We start from the raw sequence: 24,458 nt of genomic DNA on the forward strand, positions 1-24,458 counted from the left end.
AACAGTGTTTGTGTTTGAGGTGTGACAGCAGCTTCAAATTCTGCAGGGCAATAGATTTCTGAGTCTACCTCTGCAGCCCTGCAGTGGACGGAAACCTCTGCTGCTAAGCACAGTGTCTTTACCGGTAGCTGGTAATTAACCTTTGCTGTGCAGAGTGAAGAGTAAAGAGGAGAGACTGTACGAACTGTTAAACTCAAGGTTTGGTCTTTCTGGACACATTGCGTTGCATTATATTAACCCGATCAGTCCCAGAAATAAATAAGCACAACACAGCAGGCATGAGTACACCAAATAAGGCAAAAACCACTAATTACATTTTTATTCATTGCATAATAGTCTGTCTCTGTGCATTATCCCCCTTTAATCTTAATAATGTGTCCGTGTAATCATTAACTGTCTCATTTGCTTTTTCTTCCCTGTATGTCATTTCCCCTTGCAGTTTCTTCTTCTACAAGTTCTGCAAGTTCTACTTCTGCAAATGAGTGAACTTCTGTTTAGCCTTGATGATTTCATAAGCAACAGCACAAAAGTCATGAAGAAGTGACTCTGGCAAGTAAAACTAGCGCCGAGCTCCATGTAGAGTGCATACAAAGTTGCAATAAAAACAACACTGAACAACAACAATAAAGATCAAGTGATACAGTATGCCGTATTCTACCATTTCTTGGCACATACTTAACATGAGCTGTGGCTACGTGTCAGCAACGTTACTTCTTTCTCTCTCACACACCTGAGAGTGCCCACAACAAAAGCCCGTTGGCCCCATCTAACACACAGGTTACCCACAAGGCCAAAAGTGGAAGGCTTGGGCACATAACTTAGGTAACAAGCTGGATTTGCCGTCTAGTGAAATAACGACAAAACTACAGCAGATAAAGGAAGTTTTAGTTTTACTGGTGATACAAGTTCATTCTTTCAAGTGTGCTAAATATATCTCAAACGTGTAAGATGGTAATTAGTTAAAAGCAAAGTGAAATTACCTTTAAACCTCTCCTATGACATCCACTAGAACCTTTTTACAGTTTGCAGAAATAAAAGGTATGGGTGTGCTTGTCTCCTCAGTGCAGTTACATTTCAGCAGGTCCTGCCTCTGCAGCACTCAGGCACAAAAGTGAGGGACGTAGAAGGAGAGGACAGATGGCTTCAATCATGTGATGGAGGCACCGGCAGACCTCCAGCAGACTGCGGACCTTTTACAGCCATTTTACATCTATAAACAGTGACTGAAGCTGATCTTGTTTAGATACAACCTGGGTGAATAGCGGGCTGATAGAGGAGCTGCTGCATAGAAAGGATTGGCTGATGGAAAATTATGTCTTTACAGATGCCCTTTTTGCTGCACCAGCAGCACAAATGTCAAACTATTTGCAGTTTCACAATGCATTGCAAACTAAGTGTTAAGCTGCCTTCCACATTTGGCAGCTTAAAATAAGGGAGGACACTCTACTCTATTAAGTCAGGTGGAAACCCTATTAAAACTGAACTAAACAAAAACTAATAAGGCAGACTCCTGGGAAATAAGGCTGCACTGGCAGCTATAAACAGTCAACCCTGCTATCAAGAGCTCAGCCAGAAACAACTGTGCAAAAAAAAGCTTTGAATTCCTTGAAACATGTGTAAACAGAAACAGTAGCAGGGCGACCCTGGCTCCTCTGACTGCACAGCGGGTCCTTGAGAACTGGATTCATGTGGTTTATTGCAATTAAAGAGGAACATTATGAACATTCACAATTACTGGGTAATTATTATGTAATAGGGTTGTATAGTGTTATTACAAGCACAGGACTGCAATCTCATTCGGGGTTGGTTAAATGTAATGTGTGGGGATTTGATATGGAGGAGTGCCATAAAGCTAAATGACCTGTGTCGCACTGTGGTGGGCAGAGGCTGTGAGAGTGTGCAACAGGGGAGATGAGTCACACAGTTTTGGAAGGTCGGGGTAAAATGTATCCTGTTTTAAAAGGAGCCTTTCAACTGCCAATCTGGGCTGGGACAGCAGCTGGGTCAATTCTGCTTCACAACAACACAACCACACCCCGTCCCACAACCCCTCTGGCTAAACGTCAAGTTTACAAACCCGTCTGCACACAAGCAGTTTTCGGCTCGTTTCTGAGCCACGGGAGGGGAGATGCAGGGGCGTCACGTCATCCTAACTAAAGTTATTACTGTTAAACAATTTTCCTCTCAGTTGAGCTGCGTTTCACTTAGTTTCCTGGGAAAGTTTGCTCATTTCACTTCAGTTTCTATAGAGCAGAAATGTCTTGTTTTAGTTTAGCTATTATTAGTTTCTGTTACGATATGAGTGGCATTCTTTAAGAAGCTCAAAGAAAAACAACACACAGCAAAAACTTCACACACAGTCGCCTGACACAAACACAGGCTCCTTGTGTTGACAAATCTGACCAAACTAAAACCAAAACCAAAGAAAATTGCTTTAATTTGTCTACTTCCCGCTTTTATTTCACTTAAATTTAATGTTTTTTCACACTTAGTTTTAGTTAACTGTCATAACCGAGAAAGAATGAGCCAGAATGGTATTTGGGAAGAGTAAAAACTAGTAAAAACCACACGTCGATTAACTCCAAAGGGAAAATATTCCATGGTATTTAGGACATAGGGGTGGGGGGGACAATGTTTTTGTCAACAAGCATATATTTTTGCAATACCACCATGACAGTGAAAAATGTGTGGCTTTAGCATATACACGAGGTATGTAAAGTTCAGCTCAAGGGCACTTTGATACGTGGACTTTACAGTCAGGAATCAAACCACCAGTCTGCCAAGCAGCGGACAAACCGCTCCACCTCCAGAGAATTTAACAACACACGATAACCCACCTCATTCCCACGGGCTAACTACAGGCTACTTTCAGTGAACTAAAAGAAACATGATTTAGAAATACTCTTAGATGTGTTGGGAATTTCCCAGGCTGGCTGGTAGATTTGTGATGTGGCCGATCTTAATTAGTGTGGCGACTTTGTTTCAAAACATATGAAAAAACAGCACTTTCCTCCAAATCCTTGTATAGTCTTTATTTCTTTAAGCAATGCAGTTTACTAACAGAGTTTACATGAATCCCATCACAGCCTACGCACATACAACTCTTTCCCAAAACACACATGGAACGCATCCTTTTAATTACTATTAATCTGCAAGATATATTAATTGACATCTCCAGTAGTGTGAAGAGAGGTGGGGTTGTGAGTGGGTTATGCCTTTAGTTTTGTAAGCTGGTAATAAAAATATTGTCCTCATATATATATATATAATGCTGATAGAAATTTAAGGTCGTAATACCCACAACTGTCAGGAGTCGCAAAATTGGTTCAATAAACTGTGCCCTGGTACATTTCTTTGCCACAATGCACCCATCAATCAAGCCAACACTCCCTGCTGTGCACTGATTTCATCTCTGACACCTTTTCATGTTTGTGTGTGAGAGTTGAATGTGTGGGTTCTGCCACGGTGTCAAATTAACGCTTCATCGGAGCCCCTGCCCTCACTTTACTGGAACCCTAAGTACTGCAATGAACTCACGCTCACAGATAAGGACAAGGGAACACATCTAAAAGGGAATATTATCACCTTTGGGGTTAAAAGAAACCAGAAAACCTGTAATTGTATCTCTGTCTGCAGCTACATGACTTCAGAGTAACTCAGTGAGAGCATTTGTCAGACTTTCCATTTTCCCGAAAGAAACAGCAGACATCCCTTTCCACACACACACACACACACACAGAACATATGGTTTGAACATAGATGACTCCAACTTCCTCTGTGACCGACCACAAAACCATATGCAAACATGCAATGTTATCTCCTTTTCTTGTTATTTCAAGGCTCTCTATGCCAATAAAAAACGCAAGACATTACTGTGCAGGCACTGAATGTAAATGGAAAAAAATCATCAGCTCAACAGGGAATGACATATACTGCATATATGATTCTGCTTATAATGCACAGACACACACGATGTAAACAAACACATGGGCGTTCACTTGTAGGAGAATGGTTGTGTAATACCCCAGCAGTTTGCTTCCAGTACACACAGTTTCTCTCCATTACACAGATTCTCCAGTGTACTTGCAGCAGAACAAGGGCTGTTTAACAGAACTGCTACAAATTCATGAAAAAAAGAAAGAAAAAAAACATCAGCCATTTGCCAAATGCTCCAGCTGAGTGACTTTTACTCCAAATACACAACCACTCCAGCTATTGCTCAAAAACGGGTCGAGCACGGGTCTGTGATACCTTTAAGGTGAAAACTTTACTACCCCGCCGTGTCAAACACAGATAAACACACTGCATCGGCCCTGGAGCAGCAATGACAGTGTAATGGTCCGCATGCAATCCTAGACCGCTGCACCCTGACCTGCAAGCTGCTGCATGAACATCTACACCGCAGCCCTGTTTGTCCTTTCAATCCGAAGAAATGTGTATCGGAAACTGCCATGTAATTTTCCGCTAATGCGCTGCACATTACAGGGGCCGAGGATCCTGAACACGATCTGTTACATCTGAAACTTGTCACAGCCTTATAACAGCCGCCTGTCTTTGCCCACATCACACCGCACATCCAGGCGGTGACCGCGCGGGCTGCCACGGATAGCCACAAACCGTGCGCAGTTTTTATTTCAAGTTAATATTTAATCTTCTTGTTGTTTTTGGGTGGGGGGACACTCATATTACAGAATCAAGCTGAGCAATGAAGCGTGGCTCACTTACTGTGGTGTGGATGTAGGTTAATGGCCGATGGCAAGAATTTTCCGGAGTGGAGAGGCTGCGGCTGACTCCCCAGCAAGTGACCGGAGGAGGGAGGGATCCTCCCGGCTGCAGCAGCTGCTCCGAGCCGGATGGAGTGAGAGTCCATCGCGAGCCCCGCCAACAACGAAGGTGGTACGTGGACGGATCGGGGAGGACCAAAATCTCTGCCATCCATTATCCACAGCGGGGAAAGTTGTGAAAGGAAATAGTCCGTTCGAATAGGCCCTCTATTCCGAAAAAGCCAGTTCTGGCTATAATAATGTCTTTAATTTTCCAGGCGATTCGGGCTCCTTTTCAGCCATCCTTCTGACCTATAAAATACATGAAAAATTAAAATAAATGAAAACAAAAACAATAAAATAAGAGCTTGGCATATAATCTACAACAGACTGCGATGTCGGAGCAAACTGTTGGGAACTGGTAGTTTTAGGATTTCTCTTCTTTCCAGCGAACAGGCGGCCCATATGTGCAATGACGCAGTTTGGAAAAGCACTTCAAAAACTAAACCTCGAATAGCAGCTAATCGCCGATGAGACCGTGTGAGGCACTGCCGTCGTACTCTAAATGAAGATTTTAATACGATTTTAACTTATCTACAATATTATGATGTGACATCTGAGCGATACTACACCCACGCTGCACAGCGAGCAGGCAGCCGCTCCGCTTCCCGGGGAAACGAGCAGGAGGAGCGGCCAGCGGCTGCTGCTCTTCCCCCGACTGTGAAAGCATCTCGCGATCCCGATCTGGAAACCAAGAACCCGTCGGATTTTAGAAAACTATCCCACCTTTTTCCTTCACTTGATTAACAGCCCCCCTAATCCGTAAACCTTGCAATCTAGGCTCAGGCCGAGTCGCAATGTAAACCAATACACAGTAAATACTAGAGGCGCATCAAATATAAATTTCGAACGGGTTAAAAATAAATAAGCTCGCAAAAGCATGCATCATTTATCAGCGGGGTGAGCGGTGTTTTGTTGCCTGCACATGCAGATTTAGTCCGGGTTACTTCGCAACTGGACGTTGGTGCTGCCCAAGGAGCGAAATCTGAACCCAAGCCGCAAACACTGTGTAAAAACCTAGAATGATATCCACTTTATCGACGCTTTGCTGCAAGTTTGAACTCGTTTAAACACATAATAGTGGGTTTTACAGCACAGACTATAAACCGACGCATAGCCAGTAAAGTATGCGTCTTGATTCTGGACAAGAAGAGAAGAGATAAATAAGGTCGATTGAAATGAATTTAGAGCAGCTCTTTATTAAAACCTCGCAGATATCGGTGTTATGTTTAAATTCCAAAGAGATACAGAACAAAAGTTTAGGGGAAAATAACAAGCAAATGCGACTTTTACAAACGGCATCCAAGACGGTATAAACACGGTAGCTTGTAGCTTCAATATACTATTTTTATTTATTTACAGATTGCCCCCCAAATTAAATACGGCTCACATTATTAGTCATGATTTTTTCTTAAAAAGAAAAAGGCTAAAGCCGAGTTCACCTTCAAAGGCTGCAAACAAACACATCACAGCAATGACTCGTGATATCCAAGCGGGCGGGCTCTGAAAAGAAGGGCTCGCTTAGAAATTACAATAACGCCCTTATACCACTTTAGAGAAACACGGGAGCCAAAGAGAAAGTACCTGTATTTTTTCCTTATTAATAAAATGAGTTCAGGACAGTTAAATTAGAAGATAAGCTAGACCGAAAGCTTTTCCCCCTCTCGGTGTGACCCATGCGGCACGGCAGCGCAGGAGGCTCGGCATTTCAGCCACGTTTCAAACTTTTTCACGGTTCCACTAAAAGCCACGCAAAACTGTCGGAAGAAACGTCTCGAAAGTTGCTTTTTCACACCGACGACATCCCGATAAAAAAAATTAACAACACGTCGCGTGCACTAACCTCCGCGCCCTTTTCAAATCGCACTCGCGGACCAAAATAGCTTTTAAAACAACAAAAATACGACTATTTTATTAAGAAAGGGCCATGGTACGTAGAGAAGACGGGGGAAAACATGCCTAGCGCTTACTTGAAAGGGTAAAATGTCTTGAAGGGGGCTTAAAAAAATGCCAGCGCTTCTTAAAATCCGTCCAGGTTGCTGGGAGAACTGGAGTAGTCCATTACAGGCTCGTCCGAAGGTAAACTGGGGAATAACTCGGGGGGAGAGAGAAAGCCCATGACGCGTCTAGCAATGAAACACAGCATTGTTTTGTAAGCCCCACCCACCTCCTTTACCACCATCCAACCCAGGACTTTGCACACTGCTCCTCTCTGATTGGCTGTTAGGAATGTCAATCAAAGCTCCCGAGTGTATTAAAAAAACACACACCGTGGCCTCTCGCCAGCACTATAAAACCAATTATGGAGCGAGGAAAGGTTGAGCAGTTTCAAGGTCCCCTCTTCCATCAAGACCGAGTGATCAAAACAAGCAGTGGGCTTTCTCTTTTTTCCCCCACCATGTGTGCTCGAGAAAGAGAGAGAGAGGAAGGGGGTCAAAGCGATGCCCCCCACTTACTCACCAACCCACCAGTTTCCACGCTGATTATAACAGACGCTAAAAAAAATCAAGTATCCCAGGCGTTTGGAGGCGTTTTGTGTTTGTGTTTTTTTTTAGGTAGTGTGGTACTCACGTTTACTTTTTTTCTCACCAGGAAGCAGCAAATAAGCCCAATTAAGTCACAGAAAAATCCCACTCTCCACTATTTGCTACAAAGGGGAGCAAAACCGAGAATTCGAGCATAAAAACTCGCGATAGCAATTAATTCGTTTCATTTGGGCTAGGGCTTTAGAAACAGTAGATCAGGTATATGGTTTGTGAAAACACATGAGTGGAAATGGGAAACGTGTCACAAGCCAGAAACACAGACTAGTTTATGGTTTAGGCCTGGCAACTGACGATATGGGAGCCATCAAAAGCATTGTTTAAGACAGCATCATTGGGCCACGATAGGCCATATCTGTGGTCTACAATCGACTGGGCGCTGTGATCTACAGCACTATTTCACTGGTCAGAGACCTCCTGAAGACCCACTGAGGACTTGTATTATAAGGGCATAAAGGCATCATAAGGGCTGCGACTGGAATTCACCGCTTTCGGTATGCAAATCGGGCCGTAGGTGAAAACAAGACTGGGGTGTCTGCTTGTGCATAATCTCTACAGACTGAACAGGAGGAGGGACACACACATTTGCATTAAAAGGGGGAGAAAAAGTGGCGTACTAATTTAGTACCATTGTGTTAAGACTCATAAAGGGGGAGTGGGGGCAATCGACCTTTGGTGTAAAGTCCCTCCCCACGCACAAACACACACACGCCTCCCCTTCCTCATCCCCGATGTGACCCCCCCTGTTCTTCCGTGCGGACAGCACTGTCGGACCCTGGCGGGTTTTTATTATCCATAAGTTTCCTTTGAAGTACACCGCCCCGCTTTACACAGTTGCAAAAATGTTGATTAAAAAAATTAGAGGCGGTTTCAAACTGCCCGTGCCCCCCTCCTTCCTCCATTCCTCCAGCCCCTCCCTCCTCACTGCGCCGGTTTCAAGGCGACCCTTCGGTGTAGGGGCACAGCGAGCGCTTCAACAGACCGAATCGCCAAAGGAGAAGAAGGAGAGCAGCAAGGGCTCATCTGAACAGCAGACGTGGACGTTATGTACCCGCTCGTGGGGACACTCGGTGCCCGACTTTCCCGGTGGTCACGGCTCGGTGGCTTCTTTGTTTTTGTCCAATCGGACCACCACACCGCTAGCGAGCTGAGCAAAAACACCAGGCTGCTCAGCGGCGGATCTCACCCCGCTGACCTCGCTGCTACGATGCGCCTGCCATCCCTGACGGGACTCGGGGAGGGAATTACCAGGCGGAGATCAGAGTCATGTCCCGGACTGTCCGAGGGGACCGAGTCGGTCCTTTGTTCTCCAAATCGCTCCCGACTGGGAATTCAGACAATTCTTTCTAATTAGTGTCCTGTTGTTGCCCTCTTTTCAACCTGCGAGCGAGAGGCAGGGTTCACCTTCACTGTGTTGGGTTTGTCTTGTCAATAACACCGTGGCTTCCGTGGGAGTTATCCCCACTTTGAGGTGGGTATGGATGATTCGTAGCAAATTTACCAAACAGCATAATCAAGAGCACAGCTTATTACTTGCAGCATTTTACGCCTGTTTTTTGTTTGTTTGGGGTTTTTTTTTTAGTTTTTTACACACGGGTTTAATCCACATCCATAACATAATGTGTGTTTATTCACTGTAATAAAATGATAATAATAAGGTGACTTATTTTTATACAAACATCACACTGAATTTCTATGTAATGAAACCCTCCAGTTCAGCCAAATAACCCAATAAAGGCTAATTCAGCATTCCTCATTGCACTCTCCAACTACAGCACAACAAGCAGCTAATGTGCAGAACAATGTGTCCAGGTTCAGAGACATATCTGTTTATTTCTAGGTTAGGCTTGTCACATGGATAGGAACAGATGGGACCATTTGGTAGATTATGTTTTTTTGTTTTTTTATAGCATATACACCAACTGTGTTCTTTGAGGATGATCCAACTGTATGTTCCAGGCTTTTGGAAAAAGTACTGAAAACCATGATTTATGACCTAAAAACGCTGCTGAGTCAATATAATACCACAGTCATTTTTTTTATCTTACTAACGCTGTTTTTTTTGTGTTGTTGTCGTTGTTGGGTTTTTTTTTATTCCACCCAGCAGATATTATAGAGGGAGAACATTTGTTATCCTTGACTCTCATCCAGGCTGCTAGTGTTTTTCTTCTTGTTGTTCGCCCCTTATCTTCCCCCCTCAGCGCCCTATCTCACATCAACCTCTAGCTGTGTGGCTGTCCAAATACTATCTTTTCTAAGGCTTGGGTTAATTCTGTCCTATCAGCTGAAGGATCAGGTAAATGATTTGATTTGCTGGACAGACTATCTGATTTTCTCCAAGGCCTGTGGCTACATTAACCCACGGGGGACAGAGTGAGGAGGCGGCATTGATTCATTCAGCTAGGGGTTCACACCTCTGTGGAGAGGAGACGCATAGCCCTACATAAATACAGAAGCATGTCCTCCTGCATAACCATAAAACACACACAGTAATGGGCTAATAAAACCATGAGCCATGGTTGTATTCTCAGTTAAGTATATTTTCTACTGTATTCCATAAAACAAAACAATAAGTCCAAAGAAATACTAACACCCCTCCCTCACACACAGAGCAGTGAGCCTGCATGCCCAGAGGGCTAAATCATTCATCAAACTGCATCTCATGCTCGATACAAGCTCTGTATTGTTACTGAAGCTGGTGCTACTGCACTGCAGCAAGATACATGCAGAAATATGTTAATGAAGAAACCTAATAGCAGTGTCATGTTTCCTGCTGGAGCGAAGCAAATGTACACGCACAGGCAACGCACACACGCATGCAATAAAAATGCCACCGAGGCTTAGATGACTGACACCACACACACAAACACAGACCAACCCCCCCTCCACTTCAGAGCTGTAGGCCCATACAGACCCAGAGCTCTCATGGGGTAACTGCCAATCATCAGACAGAGCCTTGAAGGGTTTTTGTTTTGTTTTTGATTTGATTGGGCCACTTGAGAACGCACAGCTGGCCACTTACTTCACATCAGAAGACATGTGTGCACAAGACAGAGGAAAAAGTAGGTCCACCAATTTCCAGAATGTGTAAAGTGATTTCTGGTTTGTCTCTCGTTGCGTTTTTCTTCCTTTCTTGGGGGGGCGGTGTGTTCAGGTTTAGGAAATAGCCAAATGCACACAGCAAAAACAACACACACATACAACACACCAGCTGGAAGAAGTACATGAGATGGTGCGAGGAGATACTTTTACATCCAACACATCTCAATACACAAAGAAAAAAAGGAAGCAGTAAATATCAAAACAAGCATTGGCATTTGTTCCAGTGCTCCCAGAAAGATGAGGAATATTTTGCGTCACTTAGAGCACGCTTAGTTGAGATCAGCATAACTCCATTTTTACACTCACAGCGTGAAAGGTGGGAACAATACTAGCTGCAAACATTTGGCTTGAGCTTGTGTAAGTTGGAAGCTTGAGCAAAATCCTGAATGTGTTATCATGTGCCACCTGAAGCTTTTTTTTTTTCTATGTGTGTGTTTGTTTTTCCTTTACAAATGTGCTGCATGCATTGAAGTACAGTAGCTTGTGAAAGGTACTGTTTTGACATCGTCTGTGCACATTGTGCAGTTTGCATTCTGGTTTATTTGCCTGGGTGACCACAGCGATCATTCCTGATGATGTGACCCAGATATGCTATGGGATACAGCACATTTGGTTGTCGGTCTGCTGTATGCAATGAGGGACAAATTTGCTTTTGATTGTCCTTAGTTGTAGGTAAATGTAATGTCAGGGTGTATACCATGACATGAGCCAGCAGGCAAATTAGTCAGCTTAAGCATACATCAGGTGACTAATAGGGCACCAAACGCGTTATTTGGATTTTTTATAAAGAAAGAAAACAGGCGACAGTCTTCTACCAAACCCTGTCTGACTTATAGTCTGAGCTTGTAATCAGATGTGAAGGTGCTAAATAAGTCAGTCTACCATAACTGAGATGGCCAAAAGCTTGTGGTGTTGCTTTTTTGTCTTAATCTTTAAACTTCTTTCTTTTTGCTCCTGGAAATAGCACCATGACAAAGACATGCACAGAGCGGTCACAGCACAGAAATTTCCATCTGCCCCTCCTGCTTTAAACCAACGTGGGGGATGGCAAATGAGGAGGCAGTGGTTGTGTCTGTCAGCTGTGCTCTGTACAGTGCTCAAGCAAGCTTGCAGCTTGCAGGGTTGTATATTTTTGGTACTTGTTCCTCTTCCTGACTTGTGTGGTCAGATCTCTGAGAAATTTTTTCTTTTCTCTAGAAATTAAAAAACAAACAAACAGCACATCCACAGGCTTTCCACAAATGTAAGGAAACAGTGATGCAACAGACTCATATATCCTGCTGAGTAAATGCTCAGTGGTGATGTGTCAGGGTCACTGAGTCCTCCGAAGGCTTGCTGCTCCTGCTGCTGCAAACACTGCTACCGATCATGCGTCTTTATTCGGTTACTGTAGAACAGAGGGATGGTCTGCACTGCAGAGTGTGTGAAACAGACACAAAACATCACTTTAAAGCTGCTGTCAGTCAATCAGACAAGATACTGTAATGTCCTTTGAAGGATGGGGGGGCGGGCGATGCAGAGATGTATTAACCCTGTGAGCATGTCATCCACTGTAGCATTGAAATCACTCCAAGCCCTGCAAATGGAGGATCTAATGTATTTGAGTTGATTATTCTCCTCTGGCCTCCTCCTGTCAGCAGTTGTAGCCCTCTCTTTCTCGTGTTTGCCTTTCACCCAGTTCACAGGTCGAAGAAGACTCATGTAGTGCAGCAGCCCCACCTGTTGGAGAGAGGTGAAAACTGCAGGTGAAAAAGGTCCCTGACCAGTGGATTTGCTTGCTCTAGAGCCTCACGCCTGTAGTAGAAAAAGAAAGAAGAAGAAAAAAGGAAGGAGACACTAAGTCTCTTTTTTTAAAAATGAGAAAACGCCTCACCCCCCACCCCACTGTGTCGTTTCTCACAGACACTTTTGATCTAGGAGTGCTTCATTCACAAACACCTGCAGTCCACAGACAACACACACACACAACCCTGACAAAGACCGGGAAAATAAAGTGTAGTACACTACAAACACACACACTAAGCGCTGTTTCTCTGGCAGTGCGTGTTTTGCTGGCGTGGCAGTAAAAGGATATCAGAGGGAAGCAGTCTCAGCAGAATCACAGGGGTGCGCTGGGGCGGGAGCTGCAGTGAGATGGAATACATTTTCAATACCAAACACACTCGATCCTCGGCGTGTGTGTGTGCGTAGCCTTTCTAGAAGCATGCATATATGAATTTCTATCAGGGCAAGTGCACACGTCTTTATGCATATGCACGGACCTGCATGTCCTCTCTAACAGGCCTGCATTCAGCTCAGGATACAGCATGAATCTAGGGCAGCCTGATTAATGGGAGCATCATGACTTTGGGCCGCACTAGATCTGTGCTGTCCCTCTCTCTCTCACACACGCACGCACACACAGAAACAGGATATGATGCATTGAACTTGAGGGTGGGGCTGGTCTATCCATCTTATCCTCTTTCATCTCTCTGATATACAAATGTGGAAGATCCGCTTTTAGAAGTGCACAGGAAATGGGCCTGTATCAGCACGGGATCTTATTTTCCCACCATTCTAGGAAAGCTGGCATGAAACCACAGCTTCAATGGCAGCTTTTAACTGCTGTCTCACAGTTTCTCCCCAAACCCTTTGGGTTCTAATATATATACAGTAGCGTGCAAAAGTTTTACGCAGGTGTCAAAAAATGCTGTAAACAAAGAATGCTTTCATAAATATAAATTATTGTTTATTGGCCCCAAATGTATTCTGCAGCAGGACAACAGCCCCAAACATACAGCCAAAGTCACTGAGAACCAGCGTAAAGAAGATCAAGAAGTACTGGAAGTGATGGTATGGCCCCCACGGAGCCCTGATGTCAACATCATCAAGTGTGTCTGGGATTACATGATAACCACAGATGATGTTTGGAACAACCTACCAGCTGAGTTCACTCAAAAACTGTGTGCAAGTGTACCAAGAAGAATTGATGTTGTTTTGAAGGCAAAGGGTGGTCACACTAAATATTGATTTGAGTTAAATTTCTCTTTTGTTCATTCATTGCATTTTGTTGATTGATGAAAATAAATGACTAATACTTCCATTTTTGAAAGCATTCTTTGTTTACAGCATTTTTTCCTCACCTGCATAAAGCTTTTGCACAGTATTGCATATATATATATATATATATATATATATATATATATATATGAAAAAATATATATGTATACCTTGCACATGCAGTGACTCAAAGCACCTGGTCAACCGTGCATTTGTGCAGAGAAAAACGACAACGTGAGAACAGGCAGGAGAGTCACGCCTTAGTTTGTGATAAATCAGCCTCTGTCGCCACCTGCTGTCTAAACAACGCAACTGCCTGAAAGAATCTTTTTTTTTCCTTTATGGAGAGATTTAACCTCTTGTCACTCACATCATAAAACCAAAGTCTAAAAACAAAAAGATTACTGTCAAAGCTTTTTATAGCCAATAAACAGCTCATCATGAGGAACGAAGTGAAGTCATTAAGAAACACACAAGGGCAGCGAAAAGACCCTTTCATGTGACATTTAGAGACTGACTGAACTTTAGTCACGTTACTTTACACACAGTGAGCTCACGTAATACTAAACACAAAAACAGGTCAGCATAAACCCCTGAAGCACCAAAAAGCAGAGATACTGATGCATTTAAACATACTCCGAGACGCAAAAGCATCCTGTTACAGTCTGCATGTACTGTGCATTAAGTTTAACTCGGGCAGTATTTTCAGAATCTTCTAACATTAAATGAGATCGAGGCTTCGCCGGTTCTCAGCAACAGTCAAATGGAAGGGAATTACTGGCAAGGCGCTTTTAATGGGAGAAGCCACGGTGCACCCACCCTCTAACCTAATATATACAAATAGCACTTATGGCACTTTAAAGCTTCATGTTAATGAATCACTCACAATAAATGGTAAGTGGTAATTGATTTATCTGCCATCTAGCAACTTGGCTTTAACAGGAGCACTACTTCATAAAAATGCAGACCAGCAGAAGCTGCTTAGAGGTGCATTGCTATTATAGCAGTTATGAAGTTATCCTACACTTGCAAGCACAGCTTGTTTAAAAGGGAGTTAATTGAACCCATTGGTGATTAAATTTCTAGTTTTAGCTCTGGCAAGAAAATACATCACTGCTGTAACAGCTCGAAAAGGCCCAAGGGCTGAGCACAGAGAGCGCTGGAAACTGCTTGCGTTTAAGACAGGATGTTTCAGTTTTGCCTTTAAGTGTATCAAAATGTAGATCTACATTCAGTTTGTTTGCCATTTTAGCTTTAAGCTTTTACAGATACCAGCTCAAAGACCAAAAACTATGAGCAAATGAGCTATAATAGAGCTGCACACTAGCATGACTTTGCTCCATGAATAAAGCATTGGTCTGGTTTTTACTGCTGTATAACTGGCATTTTAAGTCTACTTTAACACTCACTGTAATAATTTCAGCATTACTAAAAGACGACTAAGCTGTAGAAATGTTCAAGTCATAAAAAACACAAAAGTCAGACATCACTTCGGAACACATGTGCACTTTATTGGGATTGTTTAGTCAGTGTACAGGTTGGCCCCACCGGTCTGGCACCCCATGTTTACCCCATCATTCCGAGACACCCCCTTGCCCCACCACCCCAGGGATGAAACCGCCAACATGGGGGGAGAAGAAGTGAGGTCAGGATGAGGGTTTGCATAACAAAAACAAAAATTAAACAGGACCAAGATTTTCGTTTAAGGCTGAAAGTACAAAAAACCCAGACATAACTTACATACAAGCGATACTACAACCATGTTAAGTATGCGCCAACCACTGGGCAGCCTTCACAGAGGCAAATACGTATCTGAACAATGCAAGTTAACATTTGGAATCATGTGTCTGAACAATGCAGTTAACAAACATTTGGAATGACCTAAAGAAAAACAAAATGTACATTTTTTTTAAGCCCCAGATGAGACTGCAGAACCCTGGGGTGTCTTTTTTAAAACCTAGCCAAAAACATTACTGTCTCCTTCATCGTTCCAGTTTTTTTTAAATCCTGAGTCAAGCGCCAAAAATAACTGAAGCCATGCCAATGAGTTGGTCATCTATTCTCTGCGCCTGAGTTGTGTATGAGAAATGTGTGGTGTGTGGTTGTTTTGCACAGAGCTGAAGTTGTTGGGCGTTTGGTTGGGGAAGGGGAGAAGGAACAGTCTGTTTAGAAGCATTTGCGGTGGACGATGGAGGGGCCGGACTCATCGTACTCCTGCTTGCTGATCCACATCTGCTGGAAGGTGGACAGGGAGGCCAGGATGGAGCCTCCGATCCAGACGGAGTATTTACGCTCAGGTGGGGCGATGATCTGCAGGACAATGAGGCAGAGTGTCATTGGGATGCTTAATAATTTTTAAAAAGCGCATTAACTGAACCCTTATGAATGCCACTAGAAGGCAAGTCAGCTCACCTTGATCTTCATGGTGGATGGGGCCAGGGCTGTGATCTCCTTCTGCATCCTGTCAGCGATGCCGGGGTACATGGTGGTACCTCCAGACAGCACGGTGTTGGCGTACAGGTCCTTACGGATGTCGACGTCGCACTTCATGATGCTGTTGTAGGTGGTTTCATGGATTCCGCAGGATTCCATACCTGAGAAGATACAAGACACCAGTTAGCAAGTGGAACTGCAGGACACTATAAGGGCCCAGGTTGCATGTGAGGATTTAATAAGCGGTGGATTTCTGTTGGAAACATACCCAGGAAGGAAGGCTGGAAGAGGGCCTCGGGGCAACGGAACCTCTCATTGCCAATGGTGATGACCTGTCCGTCAGGCAGCTCGTAACTCTTCTCCAGGGAGGAGGAGGAGGCAGCGGTGCCCATCTCCTGCTCGAAGTCCAGGGCGACGTAGCACAGCTTCTCCTTGATGTCACGCACGATTTCCCTCTCAGCTGTGGTGGTGAAGGAGTAGCCACGCTCTGTCAGGATCTTCATGAGGTAGTCTGTGAGGTCACGGCCAGCCAGGTCCAGACGCAGGATGGCGTGGGGCAGGGCATAACCCTCGTAGATGGGCACTGTGTGGGTCACACCATCACCGGAGTCCATGACGATACCAGTGGTACGACCAGAGGCGTACAGGGACAGCACGGCCTGGATGGCAACGTACATGGCGGGGGTGTTGAAGGTCTCGAACATGATCTGCAAGGAGAGGGAGAACACATTTTAGCTTTACAAATTTAAAAAGACAAGTCTAGCTTTTGTGACCACTGCACTCACTACATGCTTTAGAGTGAGGCTGACTGAAGTTAGTAGAATAAAAGTGCAGAAAGTAAACATTCCTTCACACTTGTGCAAGTAAGTCAATGTCTAATAAAGTGCAGAGCTACTGCGCTCCTAAATAGACACAAGTGCAGGTAAGGCACACAGTCAAGAGACCTGTTGATGATAGATCATCTTAGAGAAGAGAGTTCCTGGAGGAGAGGAGGGAGGGGAAGGAAGGAGCAAATGAGAATGGAACAGAAGGAAACTGGGGAGGAGATAAACAGAGGTCTGGAAAAAGTGTGTACCTGGGTCATCTTCTCCCTGTTGGCTTTGGGGTTCAGGGGAGCCTCTGTGAGCAGGACGGGGTGCTCCTCAGGGGCAACTCTCAGCTCGTTGTAGAAGGTGTGATGCCAGATCTTCTCCATGTCATCCCAGTTGGTCACAATACCGTGCTCGATGGGGTACTTCAGGGTCAGGATACCTCTCTTGCTCTGGGCCTCATCACCAACGTAGCTGTCTTTCTGACCCATACCCACCATCACACCCTGAACAGGGAAATCAGTTTTAGTTAAAAAGTCAAAAGTTACACAATTTAGAGAAATTAGAGAAGTGTTTGCCAAGTGATAGCTGAACTACAAACATAATATTTACTGTCATTAAATTGAACAATTTTCTTGATATAGGCTTGATTTGCGACACAAGTCACAATTTAAGGTGGCATTAAAAGTAGACATGCGCAGTCGCTAACCTGATGCCTGGGGCGACCGACGATGGAGGGGAAGACAGCACGAGGAGCGTCGTCTCCGGCGAATCCGGCCTTGCACATACCGGATCCGTTGTCAACAACCAGTGCGGCGATTTCATCTTCCATGGCTGAACTGTTGAAGATAAATGAAAAAAGGATTAACACTCAAGTCTGCGGCCATTTCGCTTCCACTTCCTGTTAACTAGCGGAAGTTCACGAGCTCTGCCGCTAGGAGGAGCTCGTGCCCCACATTCCGAGTGAGCCAGACAAAAGGAAGTGGCGCTGCGTTCTGTTGTTACCATATAAGGACATGGTTCGGTTTTGAGCAGCTTTGCGGCTACCGGCGCGTGGCGCGACGCCAGAGCGGCAACGCACGGCAAAAAAGAGAAAAGGGAACAGTCCACATTAAAGAGCCGACAGACCACTCCCTTCATTTTACTATCGTTACAACCAGCGCCCTCCCACTGTTGCTTAATCACGCTCGCTTTTATGAACCTTCTAAGTCCTTTGAGTGAATATCACTGCGTCATGCAGCAGCACAGTCATTCATTGCACAGCACGAGACACTTAAAGGCTGCAGGTATAAAGAAAAAAAGATCAAGTCTGCAATTACTTAATACTGAAGCTAGTTTATGAGAAGAGAAGTTGCATAATGAACTTATGCAGACTCATGAATGGTCACAAGCGCTTGACTGGTGATCCATTTCCTGAAAGCCACGCCTTTTCTCGGAGTGGAAGATCAGGCGATTGATTGGCAATTTCCTCATTTCTTTCTTGTCACAGCTAAGAAAACTAAACTGATCGGGACCTATTCATTCACTTGAGCTATTAATCAGTTTATCACCTTTAAAAGAAAGATAAGCTAGGCCTTTTATCTTTTTACCGCAAGCCTTAAACTGACACCAGATCAGGTTAAATAAAAAAGAAATTCAGCTTTTAAAAGCGTGTGTGGGAGTATCCAGGATAAACGAGAGAGACTTAAAACTGCAAATGCTGCAAATCTGAAGGGCGTGCTAGCATGATGTGGCTAGGCTAATATGCTAAAGTAGGTCACACCCCGCCGCATCGGGCGCACAAAGGGAGCAGCCGGGATCCAGACAGTCTCAACTCGGAAACCCTCTTCAAAGTACCCTGCCTGGGATCAAATGCCAGGCGTCGCCACAATCCTGCAAAAAACGTGTACGACTACACGGTAACAAACACCGGTTTTAGCGCAACCATTAACTCATAGGATGCCACTTACTAGAAGCCGGCTCCATCCAAAAGCACCTGTGAATCGCAGCAGCAGCGCTAATGAACTTGTCTGCAATCATAACAGTTCCTCGTTGTTTTGTTTTTTTTTTTTAAAAAGAAAAGCCAAACACAAGATACAGATACTGCTGTTTAACAATCAATACAATTCTTGTACGGGAAGACAAAGAACCGCGTGGTCCCCGACGACAGTTTGCATTAAGGTGAATAAATTCATCCATGTTTACATAAAATAAACAAATCAGCTCGTTGTTTACTTGATAAACATTCTAAAATAAGAATTTATAAATAAGGATTTCTCCGTCTCCTTACCTTTGGGTGGGGGGCTTTTCGCTTTAAGGGAAACGGTTTCAGGCAAATGATATCCCGCACAAGCTGTGAGTGTGACGGCGCTCAGAGTGAATCCGTTAGCTGTGGGCGCTTGTTTTTTATACCCAGTCGTTTGCCTGGCTCTAGCCATAAAAGGTAAACTTTCGGAATTGCGCCCCCTGATTGGTCCGGCGTCACTCACTGGGCACGTCGCGTGCACGCTATGGTGCACCGAGCGCTCGCGATTCGAGAGAGAAAGAGAGAGAGGGAGGCGATAATAGCAAAGGATTGGAGAAAATAAAAGGGAAGGGATTGGTGTGGCGAGGCCTACCTAGTAAGTCTTAATGTGTAGATATACCGCTGTATGTTCAGGTTAAATGACGTTTATTGTTTATTAAAAGTGAAATATGTCCCTGGTGCAACTGCTCAGAGCAGTTTGTTATAAACATATATGAACGTTAGCAGAGCTCAGCACCCAGGACTCCTCCCTGTGAAGGCTGCAGAGGCCTCAGGCTTTTTTTTTTTTTTATCAAAAGGCTGCCCTCTCTCCCGGTTATTCAGCCTGGAATAACCTGGCATTATTTGATATTTCAGACATCGAAGTAGGGTGGGGGTGATGCTGAGGTTGCCTCCACTTTGAAAGGCAGATGTGAGCCCAGTGGGAGTCACAACCACTGCATCACCAGGTCAAAAGCTTAATGAACACAGAGCTGTGGAGCTGCCCCTCCACAGGCTGCGGAATGACCAGCTTGCTGTGTGTAAGGCCACCCCCTTGTCCACTGATGCTAGTTGTTTCTTATAAAGTTCATTTATATATCAGGTATGTGTCCTTCATGGTTGTCAGGTGTCCTGTAAATAGCTACCTCTTCCTCTCTGTTTGAGATACAATAGCATAATAAAGGTGTGTCATTTCAGGGGATAATGGAGGGGGGAATCTCATGCTTGTCTCAGATTTTTATGCTCCACTTGGTTATTATGGGTGTGATTCCTGCTGATTACTATGAAGCAGGAAGTATTAAAACTCCCTGCTCTATCAGACCGACGGCCAACACTCCCATGCCTCTAGCTTAATCACTCAGTAGATCCCCTTTGATTGACCTTTATTTAAATAAAATAAAAAAAACCCAGGTTTTATTTACCAGTTTCAGATAAAACACAGAGGCACACACACTGCGCCCATTTCCACTTCCTGTTCTTGTGTGAGTACACTTTAAAACGTGTGATTTTCGGCCTTGCTCACTCCCTGAGCAATGGGCCCAATCTAACCCCTGTCACAGACTTATGCTGCGGGGTTGACCTTAGGCCTGCAGGCAGGCAACTTTCCATCAACGATTCACTGCTGTATAAAGGTTTAACATTTAATCATACCACAGTGTGAAGGTTTGAAGGTTTTACTTTAACCCCACTCTTCCTCTGTGGTCCCCCATTCCTTTCTCATCTATCTCTCATTAAATTAAAACAGCCTGCACACCAATCCAGCCATCCCTCCATTCATTCATTCATTCATTCATTGCACAAGCATGCAGGTTATAAAAATGGCGAGGTGGCCTCAGTACCATTTAAAGCCACACTCACAGCAGCTCCTTCTCTTCCCCCCCCACACCACTTCCCTTTCCTCTCTCAGTTGCATCAACTCTTGTGTATCTCGTTGTTCCTGCCCTCTGTTCTTTGTCATGTTGACTTTAAATGGCCATTTAAATGGACCCTTATAAGCCTCTTTTAAATGAATTACAGCTTCCTGTAGTGTGAAACGGCGCGGGTGAGACCTGCACATTTTAACCCTTCTTCCGGCTGAACTTTAATACTTGGTGATGTGCAAATTTGTTAAAAGCGATCAAATCAAGTGTTGGTTTGTGCACAGACTCATGCAGATGCAGTTAGAGGGCTTGCACATGCAGGGAAGAGTGTTTGTCTTCTGGCTACACTTGCTAATTTACAGGTCTTAACTCTCACCTTGAACGCTTAAAGTTTTATTCATGTTTGTTTTATCAGTATTAAAATTGTATTTCTAATGAATAAAACAATAAAAAACAAAGCAAAAGCATGAACCCTGTTAATGGAGGTTTGAACAGAAACCAGAGGGTTGTGTCTCTGTAATGGCGTAAACAGGGATTGGCTGGGAAATGTTTAATCCGGCCTCAGGGAGTGCCTGTGGGATTTTGAATTCACAGTGTGTGTCTATGCAACGCATATTCGTGCATAGGTGAGTCATTGTTCCAACCCACAGCTCCAGCTCCTACTTTGATTCAGGGCAAAAGCATTTAAAGGAGGATCTATTGTTTTTTTGTTTAGGTTTGAACTCTACTAAAAAGAAGCTTTCCATCATTTACAGTTCAGAATAATCACTACTGATGTGAGGCTGGACCTCAGTGAGGGCACTCAATGCATTCTCGTCTTTAAAGCCAACTTTTTTTCTGATTGGTTGCCATCACAAACAGAAGGTATGGGCGTGGCTTGTGTGTACCTGACGGCCATATTGGGTCATGCCATGTACACTTGATATCAGTTCTGTGACATCATGCAGGACCAAAAGGATAAAAAAGTGCTAGGCTTGAGCTTTTGGCTCAATATTTGAACCTGTGGCCATTTAATATGACATCCACTATCGTAGCTGCGACAACGGCGTCGGAGCTTCTTCGCTCACTCCTGTATAAAGAATCAAAGCGGAGCTCAGGTTGTCAGTCAGCTTGGGCAAGCATGTATTTATGTATGTTTGCGTACAGCTCTCTGGTTGGAAGTGAGAGGTCTCTGGTTAAGTGCTATGTTGTCAACACTCTTCAGTGGGAAATGTGTACTCGCCAAGTGCTTGGAATGCTGTCCTGGAAAGCCTCCTCCTCCTCCACCTCCTCTCGTGTATCATACCAGCATGTGTGTGTATGTTGTGTAAGTGCGTGTTTGTGCTTACACCCAGTGTGCCAGCCAAAAACAAGCTTTGACCCTGGGCCCTTGCTGCCAAGATCCTTACTGCTATAAAGCCACCTAATGAATTTTTCCGGGGATTTTTCCCCCCCCCCCAGACGGGAGTTTACACACAGTCACTTGAGGTGTTGTGTATAATAACTATTACTGTGATCACTGGTTTTCTAAATAGACCACTTGTCAAGCTAAGTGACACTTTAATGTGAGAAGCGAGTGAAGAGTCAGGGAGGGTTAGCCATTAGACATGGAACTACGCCTGAAAAGGTCCATCTTTTCTTTACAGTGTGGATCCGCCACATGACCCAATGAATCTGCTGCCAGCAGCCCCGTGCGAGGTCCCGTCTACACGCCAAGTCCGAGCTGTTTTGATGACACAAGGAGGACTCGCACGACATCAGGCAGGTGATTTTTAAGTTATGGCAGATCCGTGTGTATTATGTAAGCACGCCAACAGGTGATCTCGTTGGCTGTTTTTTTGGCTGAAGCCAGGTATTACCCCGGCCACGTGACGAGTCAATCAGTAACCCAGTGACCGCAGCAGCATTTGTGTTTATGTGTTCTTTAAGGGACGGGAGCTAACCATGACCTCGTACTATCTTTGCTGACTCTGCTTTTATGTGTCTGAGTAATTTAGAGCTCACCGCCGACCTTTACATAGATCTGACACTGTGTCTGTGTGACTAGTGAGAAACAAACAGTGCTCTTTTGCATGAAAACACACACAACCTTGCAAAGTGCACGCCAGTCACGTGTGTCTGTGTACACTTACTGGTCAGTGATTTGAAAAAAACCCTGCTGTGACGTCAGCACCTCAGGTTTTGCTCTTCAAATAAGGTAAGCAACCAGTCGGCCGGGAGCGACAACACAGAGCGATGCCACTCCCTGAGTTGCTAAACCCGTCCCACCGTGGCTTCCTGTTCCTCTTATGAGTAAAGACGCCACAAGTTTCCCTTTGCTCTCAACTCGGCAAGGCCATTATTGGCTAACTCGCTCGCGCTGTAACCTGTTTTGGCTCTGTGTCTACACTCATGTGTCTCTTCTTCCTCTTTCTGTCCCCTTCATCATCAAGAGAAATAAGACAGTCCACGCCATGTTTGTGGACGTGGCACTGAGGCTGAAATCAAGGCTTTTTTCTTTCTTTTTTTATTGGTCTGTGTAGGAAGGTTAGAGGAACCACAAAAGGCCTTTATTTGTTGATGACTAAAGCCGGTTTAGAGGCTGGACAAGAATCATACACAGTTACACATCAGCTGCCTTGAGTCTTACTGTTACAAGACTGCAGCTCAATACAAAAAACATTAGTTGCAATTAGCTTTGCCAGAGGCTGAAAGCTCAATGCTGATGTCAGATGAGGGATGGGAAGCAGTGATGGCAAGAGCGAGCGATAAAAGCGATAAAACCATCAAATGGGATCTTGGTTGAAGCTAAGATGAAAATGGAAGCAGAAGAAGATGTCGAGAGGCGTCTTGATGTCATCTTGGAAATGCATCCTGTTTGTCGCCCGCAGGAGTTTCATTCTTGGTTCCCTGCGAGTGTTTTGTGTGACAGAGCAGCAGGAAAACAGGAGGCCAGATTAGCTTCCCGGTTACAAGCTTAAGGTGAATGCAGCTATCCGGGGATTTTCTCCTTTAGATTAATGGCAAAGTAGTTTAAACAAATACTTTGAGTACACTTTCGGTTTCTGGAGACTGACTCCAGCAACAAGTGAGCACGAATATGAGAAATAAGGGAAACCGCAACTGGGGCTCTCTGCAGGAGAAAAGGAACAACAACAGCACCTCTACAGCTGAGTTTAGCTTCAGGGGACAATAACTAGTTGCTGTTTTCCATGGTGATCTGTCCTGAATCCCTACACTATATCCTGTCCACACACGGGCTATTTCCCCAACTGCCAGCTGCTCAGAACTGAGCTGAAAGGATGTTTTTATAAATACAAAGACAAGCTGGATGTTTTCCAGTCTGCACTTTTCCTGCTAAGCTAAGCTAACTGGCCGGCTGCGTTGTGCCAAAATATTATTGCCCTTATTCAAAATGTTGCAAATGACTTGTTGGTATATAACCTGTGAAACATATGTCAAACCTACTGTATCTCTTATGAATGCCATCAAGTTATTCTGAGCCACAAACAACGTTCCTGCAAGGCAGAAGCTGCAGTCTGTTTTTTGACAAATTGACTTTTACATAGCCTTTATTTATCTGGCTAAGACATCTCACCTACATTAACGTGTTTTTTTTTTTAATAGAGGTCAGGCCAAGAGCGCAGCAGAAATTACAACAAATATAACATCACAGTTGTATAAAGATATTTTTAGTAGCCAAAAGGGACTGAATTGGTTACTGTGTAGGTACGATTATGCAAACTTATAAAGATACTTCCAAAACTGCTCTTTCTTGAGTTATACATGTCCGTACAACTCACTGATAAATCCAGTTGACTTCAGTCTTTTTACCAAAATAAGCAAAGACAGTACACACACAAAACACACACAGAAACATTGGAAATCACTTTTTAGCACAACACTGG

At 44.3% G+C, this 24,458-nt stretch overlaps 2 protein-coding genes across 3 annotated transcripts in view; both read right to left on the reverse strand.

The window, feature by feature from the left end:
- Positions 1-7,011, reverse strand: part of tnrc18 (trinucleotide repeat containing 18) — a 43,905-nt gene extending 36,894 nt beyond the window's left edge. For both annotated transcript variants that reach the window (XM_026165514.1, XM_026165513.1), the window contains exons 1-2: positions 6,794-7,011; positions 4,726-5,075 (exon numbers count right to left, since the gene is read on the reverse strand). In XM_026165514.1, the coding sequence (XP_026021299.1) occupies positions 4,726-4,939 (214 nt within the window). In that variant the 5' untranslated portion in view covers positions 4,940-5,075; positions 6,794-7,011. The remainder of the gene's footprint in view (positions 1-4,725; positions 5,076-6,793) is intronic.
- Positions 7,012-14,993: 7,982 nt separating this feature from the next.
- Positions 14,994-19,121, reverse strand: actb2 (actin, beta 2). Its single transcript, XM_026165516.1, has 6 exons — positions 19,019-19,121; positions 17,459-17,588; positions 17,016-17,255; positions 16,209-16,647; positions 15,920-16,101; positions 14,994-15,817 (listed from the first exon to the last, which is right to left on the reverse strand). The coding sequence occupies exons 2-6, from the start codon at positions 17,579-17,581 to the stop codon at positions 15,674-15,676; spliced, it is 1,128 nt and encodes a 375-aa protein (XP_026021301.1). The 5' UTR covers positions 17,582-17,588; positions 19,019-19,121; the 3' UTR covers positions 14,994-15,673.
- Positions 19,122-24,458: the final 5,337 nt, after the last annotated feature.

This window comes from Astatotilapia calliptera, chromosome 4, assembly GCF_900246225.1.
Source record: "Astatotilapia calliptera chromosome 4, fAstCal1.2, whole genome shotgun sequence".
NCBI lineage: Eukaryota > Metazoa > Chordata > Actinopteri > Cichliformes > Cichlidae > Astatotilapia > Astatotilapia calliptera.